The sequence below is a fragment of the Cupressus sempervirens genome, chromosome 7 (genome assembly GCF_028749045.1).
Source record: "Cupressus sempervirens isolate cs-2001-9-10 chromosome 7, ASM2874904v1, whole genome shotgun sequence".
In the NCBI taxonomy this organism is placed as follows: domain Eukaryota; kingdom Viridiplantae; phylum Streptophyta; class Pinopsida; order Cupressales; family Cupressaceae; genus Cupressus; species Cupressus sempervirens.
In genome coordinates, this window is record NC_143124.1 from 278172111 (window position 1) to 278194859 (window position 22749).

At 37.9% G+C, this 22749-nt stretch overlaps 1 protein-coding gene across 2 annotated transcripts in view; it reads left to right on the forward strand.

The window, feature by feature from the left end:
* Nucleotides 1-22749, forward strand: part of LOC149546501 (beta-galactosidase) — a 252804-nt gene that overhangs the window by 91984 nt on the left and 138071 nt on the right. For both annotated transcript variants that reach the window (XR_016353739.1, XM_089791227.1), the window contains exon 8: nt 16266-16393. Coding sequence is in view for 1 of the 2 variants with exons in the window: in XM_089791227.1 (XP_089647353.1) it covers nt 16266-16393 (128 nt within the window). In the remaining variant the exon portion in view is untranslated. The remainder of the gene's footprint in view (nt 1-16265; nt 16394-22749) is intronic.

Sequence of the window (22749 nt, forward strand, 5' to 3'; positions counted from 1 at the left end):
TGCTTCAACAATGGTTCTATTTTTTCTTTCTGCTACCCCATTCCGTTGAGGATTATAAGGTACTGTATACTCTCTCTTAATCCCAATAGAGGTACAAAAACTTTTGAAAATTTCAGAAGTATATTCTCCCCCATTGCTTGATCTTAGACTTTTAATTTTCTTTGAGGTTTGATTTTCCACAATTTCTTTGAATTCTTTAAATTTTGATAGAAAATCATTTGATTCTTTGACTTTTAGAAAGTAAATCCAAGTTTTCCTAGAATAATCATCAATGAATATTATGTAGCAAGAGTAACCTCCTAGAGAAAGTGTTGGTATGGGCTCACATAAGTCAGAGTGAACTAGTTCTAGAACTGATTTAGACTAGTGTTCACTCGGAGGAAAACATTTTTTTAATGTTCTTTCCTAGAACACATCCTTTACAGATGCCTATGTGCTTTGAATTTAGTTGCGGTGTTGCAGAGGTGATTTTCTCTATATTTGGAAGTGAACTAAATCCAATATGTCCAAGTTATTCCATACTTCATTAGAATTTGTCACTTCATGATTAAGAGCTTGCTTTTGAATGTCACATAGTTTATATAAGGTCCCATCTCTGGTTCCTATGGTGATAGCATTTTTTAGATTAAAGTTTTTAGACCAGTACAAAACTTTGTATTCATTGAAGGTGACTTGAAATCCTTCATCAGCTAGTCTAGAAATTGAAATTAGATTTCTTTCTATGCCTGGTACAAAAAGAACATCTTTTAATTCTAGTGTAACTCAAGTGCTCAATTGTATCCCAATTCCTCTAACTGGATTGGTGGAGTTGTCTCCAATGGTGACTCCTTCAGAAAGGTCCGAATGTTTCAAATTTTTCTCTGAATCCTATTATATGGCGGGAAGCACCACTTTCTATTATCCACACATTTTCATTTGAATTCATCTCACTTGATAAGGCCGAGTAGAATAATAGATTTTCATCTTTTTTTGTTTCGGCTAAAGAAGCTAAGATGTTTTCCCTTTCTGGACAATTTCTGAAGGTATGTCCGAGTTTCTCACACTTATAACATTTAACATTGGAGAAGTCATTTCTTTTGTAATCATTATTCTCTTTCCTTTTGTCATATTTCTTTCCTTTAAATTTCCTCTTTTCCCCTTCGTAATTTGAGACTAAGAAAAGAGCATGATTTTCTCCCTCTTGTTTTGAGATGACCCCTCTAGAGATTAGCCTTGATTCTTCTGATGTGCAATCATTCTTTAGTTGATCAAAAGCTGGTATTGAAGATCTGCTGATAACTTGGATGAATGCTTCCCATGATAAGGGCAATCCTCTTAAGTGCTATTATCGATAATTCTTGGTCTTCTACTTTGCTTCCAAAAGAAGTTAGATGATTTTTAATGTCGGAGATCTTTCCAAAGTAGGATGAGATTGTTTCTTCTTTATTCATTTTAGCATTCATTAGTTGATTTTTTTGTGTAATCAATCTACTTGACTTGTTGGTTTCCAACGTATCCTCAATTGTCTTGAATACTTCAAGTGCCTTTTTTTGGTTTGATACGGATGGAAGAATGTTATCTTTTACGGATTCCACAATGATTTTCTTGGCTTTATTATTTTGTCTTTTCCAAGTAGCCTTTTCTGCCTCATCTTCAGGCATCAAAATATTTGATTCAATAAAAGATTCTAGTTATAATCTTCAAGAGTTGTAATAATTCGAATTTTCCAAGAAAAGAAATTTGCAGCTCCTTCGAGTCTGCCCTCTACTCTTACATTATTTGACATATTTTCCCTTTTATTTATTCAAAATTTAGTGTGAGTCTCTCTACCAATTAGGCTTTGATACCATGTAAAGTTTAATAGATCTTGATTGGTGGAGACTAAGCAATTATGTTTCAATTTGATTTCCTCACTTTGGCAGACCTATTCATTCTTTATATGATTACTTGACTTCTTAATCTGATATGATTTTTGAATTAGTATTCTGATTTTTGTCTGAGATCTATATGCCAATGTTATTGATATGATCTACAGATAAGAAATGGGACTAGTATATATACATTGAAACATACCAAGTAGGGGCATGACCCTATGTGGTCATGCTTCAATTAATATAATAATACTAGCACCTGTTCATAACTAAATCTAACCAATGCTAATCTCACCCGATGACAAGTCTTTTAATAACAAAATCGTTTGCCAAAAGAGACTCCTGATTCATCAATCGGTGTGAGTAGTATAATATTAATAATGATCGGTGTTTGTTGTCGGTAAAATCTATATTGTAGCCGACGGGTAGAATTGTATCCGAACAGGTGCATGACGGTTGAGTCACCCCTTCGAGAAGGTTTATGTACATCGTCTGGAATGGACTATGTAATCATCATCATTGTAAGCAATCATATCGAATATTGTAGTATCTTTTGCATACATGTAAATAATAAAAGGAATACTTCCGTGTTACATGTTCTTGTCTATTGTCTGAATGCATTAATAAACCCTTTACCTTGTATGGTAAACATTTGGTGCCGTTGCTTATAAGGACCGGGTGCTATGAATGCCGAACACATTGAATAAAGATAGAAATAAGAATCTAGAAGATGACAGCATAAGTGTGACACGGGAAATATTAAACCGCACACATCAAAGCGACTGGAGGCACAGATTCCAACAACTTGCCAAAGGGTATGGCAGTGGTGGCACAGGAGGTGACCATGGTACCACGGGAGTGCTGACAAACGGAGTGCAGTCACCAAGTCGATCAAGGGAAAGGTTGATAGAAGAAGCTTGAGAAAGGCGAAGGGTGATCGAAGGAACAAAGGAAGAATTGGCAAACTGGTATACGCCCAGGGGGAATCCAGACGGAAGGGAAAGGACCAACGCGGCTCGGAGTGTTGAAGGAACTCAAGCGTGGGGTGAACTCTTCGTCCCTGATACACTTGGCGAGCAAATATAGTTTGGTCGAAACAACCAAGTCCTTGAGGAAGCCTTCACGCCACTTGAGAACATAGGTATTCGTAATGTGGGTGTTTAGTGCGGTACGAAAGTACAGAACAACGTAGGTACAAACAACGGTGCACAACAAAAGAAAGAAAGGGCACCGATGGCCAGTCTAAAGGAAAAGTTACCAAAGTTTGACAGGGATGGCATGACTGACCTGATTAGACACTACAAAACTTCTGAGACAATTGGATAGGGAATGGAGAAAACGACCAAGACGAATGGGCAAGGCTATTTCCAACCACCTTACGAGGTGTAGCAATCGATTGATTTTTTGACACCGATCTGGCAAAGCTAACGAAATGGGAAAACATAAAGAAGGAATTTATTACAAAGTTTCAACTGCTACAAGACGACAATGAGATAGTAGCAAAAATCTACACCACAAAACAATGAAGAAATGAGACAATCTGTATATATGCTAGGAAGCTAAAAAAATTAGTAAATAAAATGGAAAGTAAACTAGCAGACGGGTTGAAAAAGAGATGGTTCATAGAAGGACTGCGCTTGGAGTTAAAAAGGAAAATGAAGATTGTACTACCATTATCGTACACTGAAGCGTACAATCAAGTGATGGACTTGGTGAACAAAAAACAAAGAAAAAGAACAAAAGCAGATCATCTGACTCTGATGAATCCTCTTCTGAAGATAGCAGTGGTGATGAAAACTGTGGTAAGAAGGTTCGAGCTCTCTAGAAGGATATGATCAAGATGATGAAAGAGTTTAAGAATATGCAGAAAGGGAATAGCCAGACCAAAGAAAACGAGCTATGGTGCACAGAATGCAAGACAAAAGGTCACACTAAGGGATCCTATCCGAAGAATCAGTTCTGTGATATTTTCCAAATTGCGGGACATTCCACAAAAGAATGCCTGTTCAATATGAAAACAAGAGGGCATCAACAAGTGCTCCTGACATAGGAAGCATCCACGTCAGGAGGGAACGGAAACACAAACAATGACAGTGCCACCTCGGGTGGGTACAGAAACAAGAGAAGGGGACAAAACAACACCAACAACAATAATAACAATAATAGTGGGGGCCGCAGTCGGATTCAGTATGATGCAAATGGTTGACCGATGGTTTAATGTCGGGCATGCAACTTGTGGGGCTACTTTGTACGAAACTGTACAATGACGAACACACCACAGTTGTTATGCAGATGGTGTGGTCTTAGAGACCATGAAGATACCAAGTGCCCGAAATCCAAATCAGGAGTGAATTTGATCAGCATTGAATCAGGAATGGATGAAGAGGAAGTCTTGGCAATTACACGTAAACAGGCGAATTTGTACCCAGACCCGATGGAACAAAAGAAAAGACTGGAAGAAGTAGAGGCAGAAATTGAGAAGGGGATGCAGACAGAGAAATCACAAACAGAGAAGGGGACACTGTGGGTACCTCAATGAGGAACTGTGTAGAATAGAACGTCATAAGGCGAATATTACAAACTAAAGTGCCTGTAAAATTAAATGATCTGATCCTCACAATGCCCCAACTACGAACGACACTCACAAACATGGCTCTGGCTACTAAACTGCTAGAAGAACCTAGGAAGGACAAGGGAAGTGGAACAAGCGCAATAGACCCAATGTTGCTAGCCCTCACATCAGGAAGGCATCTGACGGTCATAGAAATGTGTATATGGGGAACGATCCTCTTGGACACAATTGTGGACGGAGGTTTAGGGGTAAATGTCCTACCAGAAGATACCTAGAAGAAGTCGGGACAGCCGACGTTGTGGCCACCCACGTTCCAATTGCTGACTGCAGACCAACATGGCATTAAGCCTCTAGGGATCCTGATGGCACAACTAGTAACTTGTGAGGTTTTCACACATCGCCCCAAAATCTTGGGGACCCCCTTTTTTAATCGCCTTTAGGGCCAGTGGAGAAGGTTAGATGTATTTTTCACCCGGTTTCAACTTGATTTTCCAGAGCTATCAGTTCTATCCTTAGGCCGAATAAGTTCAAAATTGATTTCAACTTGGCAGGATAAGATTGTGAATTTTGTACTTAGACGATTTCTTTTGAAAATTTGGATTTAATTGTAAATTTGAATGATTTTCAAATAAGGAAATTTTTCGTTAGACTTAGGTTCTTTGAAAATCTTATTTTTTTGGTGAAATAGAATTTAATTTTGTAAGATGAAGTTAAATTGCAAAATCGATTTTACTCTAGAGGCAATTTTATTTTTTGTCATAAAATTTTAATTATTTAGCAAAATCGATTTAGAGGAAAATTGCAAAAATTGGCTTTAATAGATTAAATTTGCCTTGAAAGCTTTTGGTATTTAATGAAATTGGTAAATTAATATTAAGAAATGGCTTTTGGTTAGCCAAAATTCAACTTCAAGGATGTATTAATTAGCAAACCCTCATTAAATAGAAATTTTTAGCATCCCCAAGGCACCATTCAATTTCGTTTTGCAATTTGTGGTTAATTAGTAAATTAAAAGTGCAGTTTTCATTTTAGAAAATTAAAATTTTGGCAAAGTATTTAAAATGGGCCACTAACTTAGCTTTAATTTTGGTTTTTTTTTCCTCTATAGGACCAAGTCGGCCAGCCTGGGAGGAAGGTGAAAGCTGCTATAAAGGGAGTCCCCTCCCATTTCATTTTCATCAATTCATTTGCTCCTCATGCTTGGGCGAATTTGAAGCAAGGGCAGATTTCCAGACTTGGGCGAAATTGTTGAAAGGCAGTTTTTTGGCGATTTTTGGGCAATTTCTCCATTGCCATTGTTGGGTGATTTGTCTAAGGGCCAGATTTTTTGCGTTTTTGGAGATTTTTGCTCCACTTTGTGGGCTGCGATTTGTGCCCTAGGTGGCAGATTTTACAGATTTTGCTCCTTTGCTTGGGCGAATTTTGTGGAAGGGCAGATTTTTTTTTTCATGCTTAGCCGAATTTTGTAAGAGCTGAATTTTGTGGGGGCCGAAATTTGTGGAAGACAAAATTCTGATTTTCTAGAGGGGCTGCAATTTTTTATATCAGATTTGGGCAATTTTTTTGGGAGAAGAGATACATATGAAAGTTTGATTTTTGCATAGAAGGCAAGTGTTGGATAAACTTAGAGGCTTTGTTATCTAATTTGCAAAGGGATTTGTAATTCTTTGATGTCATATCCCGGATTCCGAAAAGTTGCTGTAAGATTATTAGTTAAGGTGAAAGTCATCATCTAGAGTTGCAAGGAGTGCTTAAGCTGACATCCATTCTTTCGCTCTTTTCTAAGAATTGCACTACTTGGTTCTTTTTGCCTTTTGGTCCACCACTCTACCATCCCGTAATAGGGCGACGAGCATGGAGGATGATAGTGCAAGTAAGAATCCCAAGCGGGCAAACGCTAAGAAAGACAAAGAGGATATAAAGCCCAAAACTTCCTTCTTCTCGAAAATGAAGAAAATAACCGATACTAATATCGCTACAGTGGACATGATACGGATGAGGGACAGACTAAAGGAAGGACAATCCCCCTTGGCAAAGAGGATATACAAGAGCGGAATTGTACATGCAGCAGCTTTTCCTCCTACTTTGCCTTGTCCGGAATTGATTATGGAGTGTGCATCCAGATTTGATCTAGACAGTAAATCCATCATTTTTGGCGAAGGGAAGAGAGTGTTGGCCAACATTGGCGAACAAGCAATTGAAGAGACATTTAATATTCCCCAGAGCAAGGGCATGATAGTTGTAATGGTGGATCAGGCGGCCAAATCATTTCAAGGTAACCAAGAGGCCTACTTCTCACATCTAAAGCGGAATTGGATACACGAAGGAAGGAAAGGAGTTAACAAATCAACAAGGCTTACAGTGGCAGATTTCAAGCCGGAATATGGCGATCTCATTGTTCTTCTTAGCCGGATCATGGGCCTAGTTCAAGCTATGCAATTCGAAAACTGGATGTACTTCTTCATTGATGAAATTGAAAAGGGAAAAGGAAAATTTGATTGGGCTAGGATCATAAGTGAAAATTTAGAGTTGCAACTTAGAACAGTTCAAAACCAAAGGCAATTCTACATGGGATCCTATCTGTTTTACTTAATTGCTAGATTGTATGAGAGTCCGGGACTTAGGGCCTTAGGAGAGATTGGTAATGGGCCGGGGCAATATTTGGTGCATGAATGCTATCCGCAGCTTCATTTGCACAATAACAAGGATTACAAGATATTTTGCGATGCATTCGCCATGAAGACAGTAAGGGTATTACAAGGGGCGCCTGCTAAGAGACTTTCATCAGAAGCAGAAGCAAGGATTAAGAAGTTTGGGAGTTGGTTCATCCAATTCCCGCAATTCACATACATTAGAGTGGCAGGAAGTACAGTTTGTCCCAAGAGGCTTCCAAGATACCCGCCCGACAAGGTAGTTTTGATGGAATTGGCTAGGCAGCTTGAGCACTATGATAGAGTAATGAGGAATGAGGGGAAAACAGGCGTTTCCTTCTCAATTATAATTGGCAATGATAGTTGCCCAAATCGGGCCACCTTTGAGGTTGCGGAAAAGGAATTGGAGTGGTATCATCTAGGATGGTACAGAGCAAGGCAAGGTTTCGACCCTGTTGGTCTTATCAAGGCATCTCATGGAAGCGAATTTAAGCATGTTCCCACTATAGAGGACTTTTGGGCCAATGCAAAGGATGATTTTCACGTGAGAAAGCTAGCTTTCTCGAGATTGTCGGTGAACATGATGAGAGATATCAGATGGAGAGGCCTTGATATTCCCGATCAATTGGAGGATGATCGTAGTGTGTTGAGAGAAGACTATGAGACAGTAGTTGGAACAGAGTTGAATCCAGTGGATTGGGACGATCATCAGGATCCTTCCTTGGAGGCAGTCACAAGGACAGTAGATTTGCATACCGAGTCGTGGTATAATGCCAAGATGAGAAAGCTACAAAGACAAAAGGTTCTCCTTACTTATGAGATGATGAAACCGAAGGAAGGTCTAGTAGAATCAATCGGACAGAAGGGTGAAGGAAGTGGCCGGCAATCGGAAACAGTTAGAAATAGCAAGAAGAGGGCTTTGGAGGTAAAGAAAAGCCAAGAACGTTCGGAACCTCCAGCCAAGAGACAGCGGGCAGCGCCGTCAAGGGAGAGTATAACTAAGGCTAGAAGCCAAGAGGTCAATTCGAGTGATAAAGGGGCCGCAGTGGAGGTGAGCTCTGATTCGGAATTAAGTGGCTACAGTGAAAGTACGGAGTACTCCCCTCTCTCGGAGAACTAGCAAGGAAATATGGCAGAAACTAGTAGAGAAGAAGATGGGCCGATTGATATTGAAGAGATAAGTCAGGCGTCTAAGGCCGTTGGTGATGCTTTGTTGGTCGAACCGAATCCGGATTTGGGGAGATGCACTGCACCACTATGGTTAAGGCAAATGCTTATGCCGAGAGGCGAGGTGGTAATGGCTCACGCAGTTGATGATATCCAAGGACTAATAGAAAATGATGATAGCGAGAACCAAAAACAGATGGCAAATACGGTGGCAAGGGTAATCAGAAGCGACAGTGATGGTCACCGAAGGGTTCAGATTGCTATACCAACAGTCAATAAGGCAGCGGATGAGATTGCAGCCCAGGAGTACGAAATAGTAGAACATAATTTGGGAAGAAATACAGATGATATGGAATGTGAGGAGGTTCAGGAAGGCATAGCATCAATCAGAGAAAGATTGAGGAAGGCAAATGAAAGGATAGGAAAGTTGGAGGCCGAAAACAAATATTGGAGAGATTGCCAGCCAATCTAACAGCTGCATCAGGCAGCCCTTCCTCAAGACAGCGGGAGCAATTCAGAAGAGGTATCAGCTCAGTTACATGAAGTAAGGGGTTGGATTTATGATACAATCCAAGATGGGCGAAATTTCTTGCCCTCCTTCATCTCAACATTCCAGTCATTGGTGACTGTTAGAAACAAATTCAGATTATTTGAAGAGGAATGGAAGAATTTTCTTCCCATCAAGGATTTGGTTATTCCTAGGCTGCAGGCGTTCATTAGGCTACCGGAGGCATATTTGGAAAGAGCCCGGTTGGTTGATGAGAGAGGATTGAGCATAGTTGAATCTTGGTATGTCGCATTGACTACCAGATTCAGAACACTTGAAGAAATTCATGATGAGATTGCACAACACGGCCCAAGCGTCGACACTTCCATTTCGACCATGATGAGCGACGTTGGGGTGATGCTTGATTTTGAGGGTATTAGAGAGGAGGATGTCAGTGAGACAGGATTTGGATCGAGATTGGATGAGTTAGGAAAGGCTGCCGTCAAAAGGAAACATCTGAACACCCTTTCCTCACTCAATGCTTTTATTGGGTTTGCAAAGGAATATGAGAAGGATCACGAAAGGATACTACAAGCAGCAAACAGCGTGGCAAAGTCAGCAGAACTCCGAGCGAAGCACACACCTTGTCCTCCTATGGAAGAAGTTAACGAAAGGCTAGCTAAGTTCATTGCCTTAGCTAAAAGAACAAAAGAAAAAGGAAGAATTATATTAGAAGATCATCTTATGTAAGCCCAAGTGGCAACTTTCTCTTTCTTCTAGAATAGGACAAGTGTTTGTTTCTGATTGGCCACCATTTTGGTGCCTTCTCATTGGTTGCCACTTTTGCACTTTTTTCATTGGTCCATTGATGAGGTGGCATCTTCTCATTGGCCGATGGGGTGGCAACCCTAATTAGGGTTTTTGGATCCAATCTGGATCGTCGATCTTGTTTTGATCTCTACCGTCCATTGTATTTTGGACCTCTATATAAGGCCATTGGCTCTCATTTGTAAAAGGGGGGGGGGGTTGGAGAAATTGTTGCGAAAATAATACCAAAGTGCTCTCTTTTTCATTGCATGTTGACTAAGAACATTGGGTGTTATTGCATGTTTTCTACTTCCACATAGTTAAATTTTCTTTTCAAGTTGAAGCAATTTCATTTCAAGTTGTTAGAGTAAGAGTAAAATAAAATGGATAGTTGCATGGTAGCTTTGGTAGATGTTTGATAGGGGTCAACACTAGGCCACTAGCATCTTAGCGGCTGGTTGGGAGGCTTTGTGTGGTGATCTAGTTTACTTTCCTTTGAAGCGTTGCATCTATGGAGGTAGGGCCGCTGGTTAGCCTTCATTAGATTCGATCCCCGTCCATCTGCTAACCTTCCATTCTTAGGAGTAGGAGTAGTTGAGCAGCCAAATTTCATGCTTAGAAGAGGTTAGTTAGAGAAGTAAACCAAAACATCGGCATTCTCACCTTCCATCGCCATTCACCCTACATTGCCATCATCGCGCCATCAACATCATCTAGCATTCACACCGAACCACCATCTCCATTTTCTCACCAAGATCCAAATTTTTCTCAAACAAGAAAACGTAAGGCCGCCTACGTGATTACCAGCAAATCACATTGATAAAACTGAGCGAGTATCCAACGGTGTAAGGAACATTGGAGTTATACTCATGTCCCATGAGAGATAACTTTTCAAGAGAGGAATTGTGTATTTGATATTCTGTATCAAGCATCCAATTACTAATATGTTATGTAGTGACACAAAACTCGCATCAACATAACTATTGAAACACAACCGTTCCTGCTCGACTTTGTAGTCATCCCACTAAAAGGAAGGGGATATGACGCCATTCTTGGACGAGGATGGCTCGTACAAGCAAAGGTTAAACATGACTGGAAGAAGAATACACTATCAATGGAGAGCAGAGGATGAAGATTTATTATTGATTTACACACACAAATGGTGGGAGAAGAAGCCGGATTGTCTGATTCAGAAGGTGATTACGAAGATAAGAAGCAAATGGAATTGGATGAGGAAGGAGTCCTACAGTTAGAAGGAGAGTCGAATGATGACGACCTAGACTCGGTGAACGACCTATTCCACTGGTGGATGGAGGATTACGAGCTCTTTTCGAGCGATAATATGTTAAGGGTTGACAAAGGTGAGAAAGGAGAGGAAAATGAGTATCCGAAGGAATACAGAGAAGTGAAAGAAGCAAAGGCGGTTACGGCTGAAGTTGAAGGGAAGAACATACTGTACGAACCCAGCAAAAGGAATGATTCCACTGTACAGTACACGATGAACGGACCGTGTAGAAAGAAAATGTTACGCCGCACCACGGATTTAATAGAAAGGTACTGACAGCAAGGAAAACACGTCATACGGTCTGCACAGGAAACAAAGAGGAAGGGCTTATTAAAAACTTCAGCAGTACGGAGTGCAGGTTCTAAAATCAAGAATACAATTATTGACGGCAAGCGAAACAAGCCTGGAGATATGAAAAGTCTGAGGGAGGGATGGTATATTTTAAATAAAGTTGATGAGCGACGATTGTAGACACAATGGGCCACAAAGGTTATACAGAATAGGCATAAGGCTTGGCACGACAAGCACTTGAAGTTGAACAAATTTCAATCGGGCAACTAGTGCTGAAGTATAATGGGCACAACAAGATTAGACCAGGCAAATTTAAAATAAAGTGGGTCGGCTCATATAAAATCCGCGAAGTGGGCGATAACAGAGCAATAAAATTATGGACGCTTGACAAGAAGGAAGTAGTCGATGCAGTGAATGGGTCGAAGCTGAAAGTCTATCATAAAAGAAATAATGCACCTCCGTGGATGAACAACTGAGGGACAATATAAAAATAATAAATAATAATGTCTATATGTAAGATAAGTAAATGTAGATAATATATAAAGTTGAGCATAACTTTTGAGTACGGACCCAGAAGTAATAAAATGAGTAAAAAGAACAGGAATAATATAGTAAAACAAAATGAGTGTCGTATAGCCTTTACAGTAGCATAAAGGGGAGGAATAAAATAAAAAAAAAACAATAAAACAAACACAGAACTGTATAGCTATTGGGGGAATGGAAAGCCTATCGTATAGCTTATGAAAAAACAAAGGGACTTTGTGCATACAAACAGATACCGTGCGGCCATACAGAAGAGAGGTACCATACGACAGTCAAATAAGTGTGGAATCTAGACACTGTACGACAGATTGACAATATAGAAAAGTAGCATATGGTTCGTATGGAGGACATAAATAGGAAGGGCACTGGAAAGCAAACCCTGTATGGCCACATGTGGAGGAGAATAAAAGGGGATACGATCACAATAGAGTGGAGTCGTATGGCCTAGCAAGACATAAATTACTAAAACAATCATTGTATGAAGAGTATCTAAAGGAAAATCCATCCTGTACGACGAGCAAGAATGCAGAGAAGAAGGCAGAGAATTGGAACCGTAGGCCAGTAGGGAGAAATAATTGACTATACGGCTCAGAGGAAGTAAGTATATATTCACTACTGAGATTAGGGAAAGCAATTACAGACTAAAGAGTGTTAAAACCATTGTACGGAATTGAGGAAGTGAAATATAAAACATTGCACGACGTATGGTCAAGGAGGAAAATTAGGAGAATGTCGCATGGCTCATTGAGGACACCGTACGACCCATTAGGAAGGCTAACGTACGGCCACACAGGAACACATTTCATACGGCCAGGGAAACAATACCGTATGGATCACTAGAAGACTAAGCACTATACGGTAGAGAATATCGTACGACTTGAGAACTTCAGAGAGAGGATACTGTATGGTATATGGACTTCTAGAGAAAGGAGTAGAACGTACAGCTTGTTGTGGGAGAGCAGAGCCAGTATACCAGCGAAATCTAAAATAGCCGTACGGCTAAACAGGGTGAAGCACCATATGCTATACGGTCCGTACAAATGAAGAGGAGGAAGGCACTTAAACATAAGAGGGAGCACTGATGTGCGGCTGTATGGATACACAAAGAATCATTTGAAAAGGTTGTACAACTTTTGGTAAAGGACCGTACGGCAGTAGGGAAAGCTAGTACAACATTTTTTTCAAGGAGGAAGTGGAAGCCGTACTCTTTAGGAAACAAGAGTTGTAAAGAAAGAAAAAGAAAAGAAGACAACAAATCAAAACAGTTGAAAATGGAAAATATATGATATCGAAGGGAATGGAAAGATATAAACAGGTAGTAAAATACAAGTAGTTGGCGGAAAGAGTATGGGATCGGATGAAAATCACAAAAATGGTATGGTCAATGGACTTTTGTGTGGGTTTGAGAGTGCTAATTTGGTCTTGGCGGTGGGGGCGCTGCCCGTCGACCCCGCCCTATATTGCGATAGGGAGTGTGCCTGGAGCTCTGCCCTAGGACCCCATGAGGGCGCTGCCACTCGACCTTGCTGGGGGTGATGCCCCCTAGATCCCCAGTCAGTTTAGTTATCAGTCGTGGGAAGTGTGACCAGGTGATGAGACTTGGAGTTGTTGTAGGCATGGAGTGTTTGTATGCTAGAGGTGGAAAGGGCATTGGAGAAGCCTTTCGAGAGGGGTGCTACGCTTTGAGGCACTCAGAGTAGTTGTTTGGCGTAAGGCTATCTTGGTGGATGCATAGAGAGCTCAGGAGGAGCTAGTCATCCAATTGGAGGCAGTAGAGTGACACTTGGCTCAGCGTACCCAAGCGTTGGAAGTAGAGAAGGCGACACAGGTGGCTATCAAGGTTGGATTGGCTAAGGAGACAGTATTTTGTTAGTAGAGGCTACAGATACAACATGTTTTGGAGACCAGTTTGGTGCAGGCATGAGAGGAGTGTGAATGTGATGTGACGGAATTAGATCTATCTTGTCATAGTTAGTCAATTAATATATTCCTTTTTGTTAATCTTTCTCGGATATTTTGTAATTGTTGTCCAGAGACAACTTTTTTTTGGGGGGGATGATGTTGTTGGTAAAATTTATATTGTAGCCGACGGGTAGAATTTATTCGAATAGGCGCGTGATAGTTGAGTCACGCCTTCGGGAAGGTATATGTACACCGTCCGGAATGGACTTGTAATCATCATCATTGTAATCAATCATATTGAATATTGTAGTATCTTTTGTGTACATGCGAATAATAAAAGAAATACTTTTGTGTTACATGTTCTTGTCTATTGTTTGAATGCATTCATAAACCATTTACCCTGTATGGTAAATAGTGATAACACCCGATAGTAATCGGGATAAGATATAATGCCGATCTGAAGATTGTTTACATAATAAGACATTTATGAAACTGATGTTTCTGCATTAAGAATTGTAATGACAGATTTACACTAAATGCTAACATATTTAACAAGACTCTCCTTTATTCATTTTTATGTTGGAGAGTTTGTCTTTTAGTCTGAGAATGTTGTTGGTATTGTTTAACTCCATCTCAAACATCTCTTCAAGTGCTTTAAACATGTAATGTGATGTGTCTAGTTTTGTAATGATGGGTAGCAGGTTATCATTGTAAAGTTTCCTCAAATTCTTCTTTAATCAGATTGATATAATGCCTTTTCTTTGTGCTGAAGATGGTCTTGAATATACAGACCTGTATATGGATGTGTTACTTGGCGTATAATACCTACTCTGGAAATGTTCTTATCCCTGCAGTAAATCGTATAAGGCAGTAATGTAGAGAAGCAGACTTAAATGTATATTGTGTGGTCTCTATCCTCATACTTACCTTATGTTTATATTGCACCCAAGAGGCATGTCCTTACAGAGGACATGACCCTTCTAGGTTGGCCCTTATGAATAAACAAATGATAATCTTCCAAGATCTGTGTCTCTTAGAAGTTATAATTATATAGTAATTATACTAACAACTATGCAAAATGAACATTATTAAATGCTCTTAAATAAGCCGCCGATAAGGTTAACTATATAAGGTTATAAAAGAGGCAAATCCTACTTAAGGATATCTGTGCTTCACTGGATCTGTACAATCTGTAGTTCAGATCAGTTATGATTACCAGAGTTACAGAATTAACAATCCTTAACACCGTCCAGTAGTAATTTCATGCCTTTAGTGTTATCTTTTTCCCATTTACTCAATTCATCACTCTCCTTGGTTGGTTGGTCGTATTTTTCAATAGATTGTGTTAGATGGCGCTCCTTCAATATTAACATTATTTGCAATTTCCATGCTGCAAAATTGAAGTCACCTTTGAGTCTGTCCTCTAGTCTCATACCACTCACCATTTTGGTAGATATAGAGTTAAAAAATATTTGAGTGCACTGGATAGATAAATCTGACCAGGATCATCTCTTAGCCCTGCTCTGATACCATGCAAAAGCTTATCAGATTTTTCTGGTATTTAAGATAGAAAGATTTCTTCTTTGATTTACTTTAAAATTCAGTTGTACATAGGAACTTTATACAATTTATTAATATTTTCTGATATTAATATTGTTCAAAATTTCATAATAAAGTAGACTGAATTATGCAATGAAAACAGTTTAGTAAAGTATTGAATAAATGGTGTCAAGTTCGCTTGTTTCTGCACTTGATTTCACTGTTTGAAGACATTTATAATCTGTGTTTTTTTGGTGATATAAATCACAGATGTTACACCCCGTATGAAGGGTGATGAAGAGTTACAACCTGATGGAAGTGACTTGGCATAGAGTCATGTCCATCGGGTTGTGACTCTAACGTCACCCTCAATAACATATGAACCAACAGCAATACAAACGATTCGGTCAACATTTGGTTAATGCAATTAGTCAAGTCAGACTATTATTGATATGCAATTAAATGATGATTTATATAATGAATAATAAATGAATATATATATATATCCAATTTGTTTTTTGAGACTTGGCTATAAAACCTTAACAACATCTGAATATGATTTTCATTGAAAATTCTCAGTCCATTACAAAAGAATGGATTCCAAAATGTATTCTAAGAAGCAGGAGAAGAGTTGAAGTCGAGGATATCTACACATAAAAAGATAGGATAGCAGTATTACAAGGCTGCAGAACTGACTAGACATCAAGAAAAACGCTTAAGTTGTTATTCTTAGGCATCGCACATGCATGCCAGATTACTTCTTTTCAAAACTTTAAACTTGCTTGGCATGAAACCCCCTGTTAATGGGTGGTGTATTTGAATTTTGAATGTTAAAATTCAATAATGTGGAGCACATTTTTGTTACGGTTAGTAAATATAGTTTCATTTAATGTGTTTTTTTTACCATTTTCTACCTCATGGACAAAACATATTGGCAAGTTTATTGTCATCTGCCTCTGATCATGCCATAAATTGCAGTGCATGGATATCTCTATGCACTAATGCCTGTAAGATATGATTTATGGTCAATGTTGTCCTAGAAAGTACATATTGGTTGAGTTCATGATTAGATACATTGAAGCATCATGCCTTAATGTGAGACATAACAGATGCCCTTAATTTTCTTGCTTTGATGTTAATGTTTTGACATGATTATTGTGGTCTATTATAGGAAAGGAACAGACTAATACAATTCATGATCCAAGAAATTGGAGCTTTGCAATAGACTATGGAACAGGGAGGAAAGGGCCATTGAGTCCATCGTTCAATGTTAGCATGGAATATTGCAACAATGAAAAGGTTGGAGCTAATGCAATCCAATATCATTATGTTCTGATTCCAATGTTGTGAGTGTGGATTGATGTTTCATGTTTCATTCGATGTGCAACACACCAGTAAATGATGTATGCATTCTGCTGATAGTTTGTTCTCTACCTTGTACGCCGCAAATTTGCAATCCTAAATTTCTACTTTTAATATTTTCATTGCTCAAACTCTGTAGCTTAAATTTATCTTGTCAAATTGCATGTCTATTTATGCCTTTCTGTTAATTATTGATGCCATTTTGGATTTCAAATATATACTTTTATCTAATGGATAGTTCAACAAGTCCAATTCTCTCCACCTAGAACCTAGATTTTCTCGTGTTGGTTGGGCAAGAGCAGTCTGATTATAACAATGACAAAATGCATTTGAACTCTAACTTACGCAATAAATAATTAAGTGTAACCCACTATCCATCACACTAGAGCTGTGTTATTGGGTTTGTTCTGAACCTTAACCATACTTTCATTTGGATTAGGCAATCAAATTCTTATTGATCTCAGAAGATCGCAATATCAATGGGAATGGTTATGGGATGAATGAGGCCTCTAAGGGGTATAAAGGTCCTGACAATAAAGAGGGATGCTGCTTGATTGTTGAAAGAAAGAATTGTTTTAGATACTTTTTGCAGCCCATTAAAAATTCAAGGGCCAAAAACCTAAGGTGGTGAAGATGCCCTTAATTAATGTTATTGTAGTGTGCCTTGAAGGGGCAATGCTTTTAAGGTCAGTTGATTTTGAGGGGCAATTGGAAGATGCAAAATTCATCAGCATCCCTACATTCTATTGAAATGGCAAATCTCAAACTGTTGTCCAATTCATAATAGATATTTCTAAAAATTGCATAGCCAGTTTTATCTGAGCCAATATATAGACATTTATTTGGACAGCTTGTGCTTCTTACTTATTCAGTTTGATGATACAGATGCTTGGTACATAGATTGAGTGGATGAAATGACTCTACCCGAAGATTGACGAGATTCAAATATTGATGATCAATCATTGAATATCACAATCCATGTCTAGCACCTCAGAGTTGAAGCTATTCATTGTAACTTTTGAAATTTCAGCATATAATTTTTAATTTACTTATCTGAAACTCTAATTTATATTTTATTAAGTGACATTTGTGTTGTTCTAAATGTTTTTCAATATATCAGTTTGTTTAGATTCGATTTGATTCACATACAATATGTTTTAGATAAGCTGTGAAGGATGACATAAGGATTGCCTTAAGGTCATAACACTTTGTTTAGATGATTATTGTTGGGCTTATGTAGAGTATCTCTTGAGATTTGTTTAGCCATCATGCATATGATTAAATTCATTAATAAATATAAGTCATATTTGGGTCAGATATAATGACAAAATTGAATTAATAAAAAAAAGCACAGGGCATGCTAGTAGCACAGGAGCAAGATCCCTTCAAAATATTTCCCCAGTACGTGTAAACTATTATAAATGAATGGTGGAATGAAAAAATATTTTCTTGTTGCATCTCTTGTCATAGCTTTTGTTTTGAACTGAAAGTACTGTAGGACAGAGATACATTATTTGTCTAGGAGGGTGCTGCCGTACACTTCTGTACAAGTTCAGGTTTATTATTCTCTTCCTTGATCCAGATGTAAAGGACATAATGTTGAGTTTAGGATGTTCACAACTTCAACGTGGCAAAGCTTTAGAACTTCTGAAAACAAGTACAAGGACACATACTTGTTGCCATCAATATTCTTCATAGGAATGTACATTCATAATTTATAAAATCTCTACTTTCTTTATTGGGAATCACCATTTTAAATTTTTTTTTGATTGTTTTGAATATCAATATATTACAGATTCCTCTTCAGCTGAGAAAAACTTGAGTTCATTTTCTTTAATCCACCTAATTAAGTGCAGTGGGTTGACAACTAAGTTTCACCGTGTTTCAAGAATGGGCATGGTAGCATGACAAGGGACATATTTTAGGGACAATAATGTGGACACAATCTTTGGGGTTGATAGTTTCTATAACTTAAGCTAATATGGAGTAACATGAAAGGTCCACTAATCTTGGCTCCAACTCTCCTCGTCAATATACCTAACTTCTTTAGGATCCATATCCCAGTACGTTGCTAGAGTGTGTCAATACTTATTAGCCTACCAGGCTTGAAATTCTAGGTCACAATGAGTTGCATCTTACCTCTTCGCTTGTCCAGAGGGAAGCTTATTACTCCAAATCAAGTTGATGAGGCTATAGGTGGATGAATTCCTCTTTGCACCAAAGGAAGGGTTACTCATGAGAGTTGATGAATGGTAATTTAATTCAACTCTTATATTTCCCTCCCATGAAATTTGCACCATCTGATGTGTTTTTTTGTGCAGTTGTAGCCTTATGCATTGTAGCTTTTGGTTTCTTGAACATAGGAATTTGAATATTAGAAAATTGAAGCCACTGCTTTCAAAGTATGATTGCAATCTCAATGTTGTGCATCTTATGGAGGGCTTTCGTTAAACCCCCTTCATCCTTAGAGAAAGCACACCATGGTCTAGATGTATACTCCTAGGGATTGAGAGTGAAGGAAGAAAATTGAAGAGGAGTTTTCATTGCGCTACACCTCTTTGAGACAATAGCTTTGATATGCTCATTGAATTGTAAATTTTGATTCTTGTGAATTGCTTGCCTCGTTTGATCAAGTAGGTGTAACGTGATGATTTACAGGTTCAAGTGATAAGAGAATGCCAAAAGCCAACTTAGAAGTGAGATATTAGGTCTTAAAGTGATAGAGTAGCTAAAAGCTTTCTTGAGGGACTAAATCCTCTTTGAGCCATAAGAGTATTAAAAAGAGGTGCTAATATGTGCATTAGATGACATGGATGATTGTAAAGGGATCAAGGTATAGAGACTCTCTCCCTTCAAGAATTGACACAAAACTGAGTTTGCAACAAAAAGTGCAACACTAAAAGCTCACAACAATATGCGTGAAAAATTGAGGGAATTCTATTGAAACTTGAGAACATTAACTGAATACAAAGCAATAAGCCTAATGTTTACAAAACAGTTTCAAATTGTATTCAGATCTGATATAAACTTGCAACAACATGAATATGCAGCTACTACTGCTCCAGAAATCTTTCTCCAAGCTTTCCCACAGCCAAATCTTCAAGAACTGCCCAAATGAAAACTATCTTAAAAATGTCAATTCTGCAGAATCGAGGGAGTTTTTTTCCAACGTTCCCTCCGAAAATAACTCAAATTAATTATTTTGTAACTTCCCTTCCAAGTTTCTCAGGTTAGGTGGCTTTATGTTGTCTTCTAGCTTTTTTTGTTACTTTCCAAGATAGGAATTGCAAGTTTCGTCTTTCTTGGTGCTCAACTTGCAATAATGAATGTGTCACATGTTATAGCAATGAGAAGATGCTCTCTTATGCATATTTGGATCCTTCTTGAATTGGTATGTGGTCCTACAAAGTCCAATCCTTAGATGACAACTTTACAATTTTTAGATTGTCAAATTTCATGAAAAGCTAGGAAAGTTCATTTGGAGTTCATTAGAAAGTTACCATGTGATATTCCCAACTAGGATTGGACTTAATATACCCTAAATTTTACAATTTTTAGATTGTCAAATTTCACGAAAAGCTAGGAAAGTTACATTTGGAGTTCAGTGCCTTGTGATATCCCAATCAGGATTGGACTTAATATAACCTGAATTTCCAACTAGGGTATGTCTTGCACTTGAGAATGATAAAGTGTAATGTTCCTTTCTAGGAGAATGCCAATTTCCAATGATGAACATGATCCATAATACATACTTAAGCCCTATTTCTCTACTTCTCTCCTAATAAATAACTTTAAGGATGGTGGAATTGTTGTGATAGGGTGCATGAAATTGTCCCTCATGGTTCTTACTCATCTTGCGATCTAGCCATCATGAGACCAAAGTTACTGCACCTTTCCCTATACAAACCTCCTATCTTCTTGATGGCATTAGCGATGATTAAGGAATTGGATAAGTATATATTATTGTCGTATGGATAATGAACATATATTCACATATATAAAATTATTTCAATATTATTAAAGATGTATATAGTATATATTCAAATGCATAGATCATTTAAGGATTCCTTATCCCTAATAGAATTCAAATATAATATTTTGCAATTCATAGTGTTACACAAAAACACCTTTTCACCCTAATTGCGCAAGTATACGAAATGAAAAACTATTTTGGGAACTTGTGGATGTTTAGAAATATCTCCAAGCCATTCCTAGTTTTGCAAAAATTCAGAAGCTATTTCAAAAACTCTGTAACGGTCAACATAACTTTTAGGAACCGTTGATCGTCCCCAGGATGAATGGGATGACCAAAATGTCCTTTGACCATCTTGGGAACTTATTCATTTCCGACAACTGTAAGCAAAGAAAGATAAATTTATAAAATATTTTCAATTTGTTTGTTCATGCATGGACTTCAATTCAACCTTGAAATATTCAAATACTATTGAAGTATGCTTCCATGTTCTTTGGCTCAACTAAACTAAGCCTATGTCTATCTATTGTAATTTTTTTTGTCTTTTGAAAATTTATTTCTTCTTTGTTGACTTCAGTCTTTGTTGCGTGTGTGTTTTATTGTTGGGTTTGCATATATACCAGCCCAAGAATATTTATTATTGATATTTGCAAGGTTTCATTATGTTGCCTGAGTTTTATCAGTATTTATCAGTGTAACACTGATGTTGGGGTACTTTGGGACGAGTTTCCTAGATGGGGGGACAAAGGACCTTAAATTGGGATGGTTGAGGGACGATGGGTAAGAGGGGATGTTGTATGCTATACACATAGAACTTGAAATGCTAGTTATGAAATGATGTTTGCAACATGAGCCATAATCATTGAACAATCAACATAGTAACACAATACATACCCAATAATAACATTCAAAAATCAAAATTCCAGTACTGATCCCAACGACGACGTGGTTGTGTAATGGTAGAGGTGGGGTACTCGGGTATTCCAAGTACCCAATGTGGAGATGTCCCGGGGTGGGTAATTTGAGCTTTTGGAGGGGGGGGTGGTGTGAGCCCTTGGGTTTAATTGATATTTACTATTGATTGATCTAGAAAGGCATCGGATGAATATGTATAAAATTTGAAAAATTAATTAGTGGAGGCATATCAGTTTCAGGTAGTTTTGGTGACTTTCAAAGTCATTTCTGTTAGCTAGTCTGCATGACTCTTGTTGTTTGAATGCTTGAATTTCAGCTTATCTTGGATAAGTTCATATATGAGGATTTCAATTGATCAGTTAAATTTATCATATTCCCTTCGCTGCAAGTTGATTAAATTTTGAATTGATTTAAACCAGGACATTAGAGTTTTGACCTCCATTTTGTAGAACGTGTTAGATTTATGGAGTTTTATCTTGCTCCACTACAAACTTCTATACCACTTTATCTTGAAACACCTTGTTTCTATCCATTCTTGCTATCAAAACACTTACCATGTTCACTAACCTATCCAACTTTCCCTCGACCACAAGGATCCTAGCTAGTTGTGCTTCCAACTTTTGCTTCTCCATTTTCCTCTGTTGTTGTATGTAGTGATCTCATTCTTGTCAACCACTCACTAGACTCATTTTAATGCTCAGAAAGTACTGAACCACTACTGGCATTTAGTTTAATATTGGGCATTAACTGACAGGGTCACAAAAATGATATTTTGTTTATTCAATCCCTTTAACATCTTATACCTAACCAGATTTTTTTTCCTTGATACCAGTCAATCCATAATCTCCTTGAATGTTATTTTTATGATCTATTAATGATATTGCATTTCAATATTCCGTAATATAAATCATTGCTGAATTTCTGGATTAGAGTGTGTTAGTTTTGAAATCAACGTTTTGGATCACGCTCTGTGATCCATCATCAAAATATTAGAGAGCTAGGAGACATAAAATTCAGCACTACTCTCAACAAGTTGCTCTAATGTGTTTTACCCACTGTTAAAAATATGGAAATGTTTAAACGTTGAATTATAAACAAAAGAATAACAGTAAACATGAAAAAATAGAGCACAATGCAAGAATCAGTCACATAACACTATAGTTTTTCTTAGATCAAACTTGTTAAGATAAAAGTCTCCACCAAGAGGATGTCCATAGCACCTCATTCACTAGATGATGCAATTTACATGGAAATACCATTAAAGCTTATGGAATTCTGGGTCTATATAACAATAGATATAATTATAATTTTCTCACAACTTTTTACACTCCAGCAGCACTCTGAATCTTGCTGTCATTCTATCAACATAACAGTTAGAGTTTTTCATTTGGCAATTGAATACTAT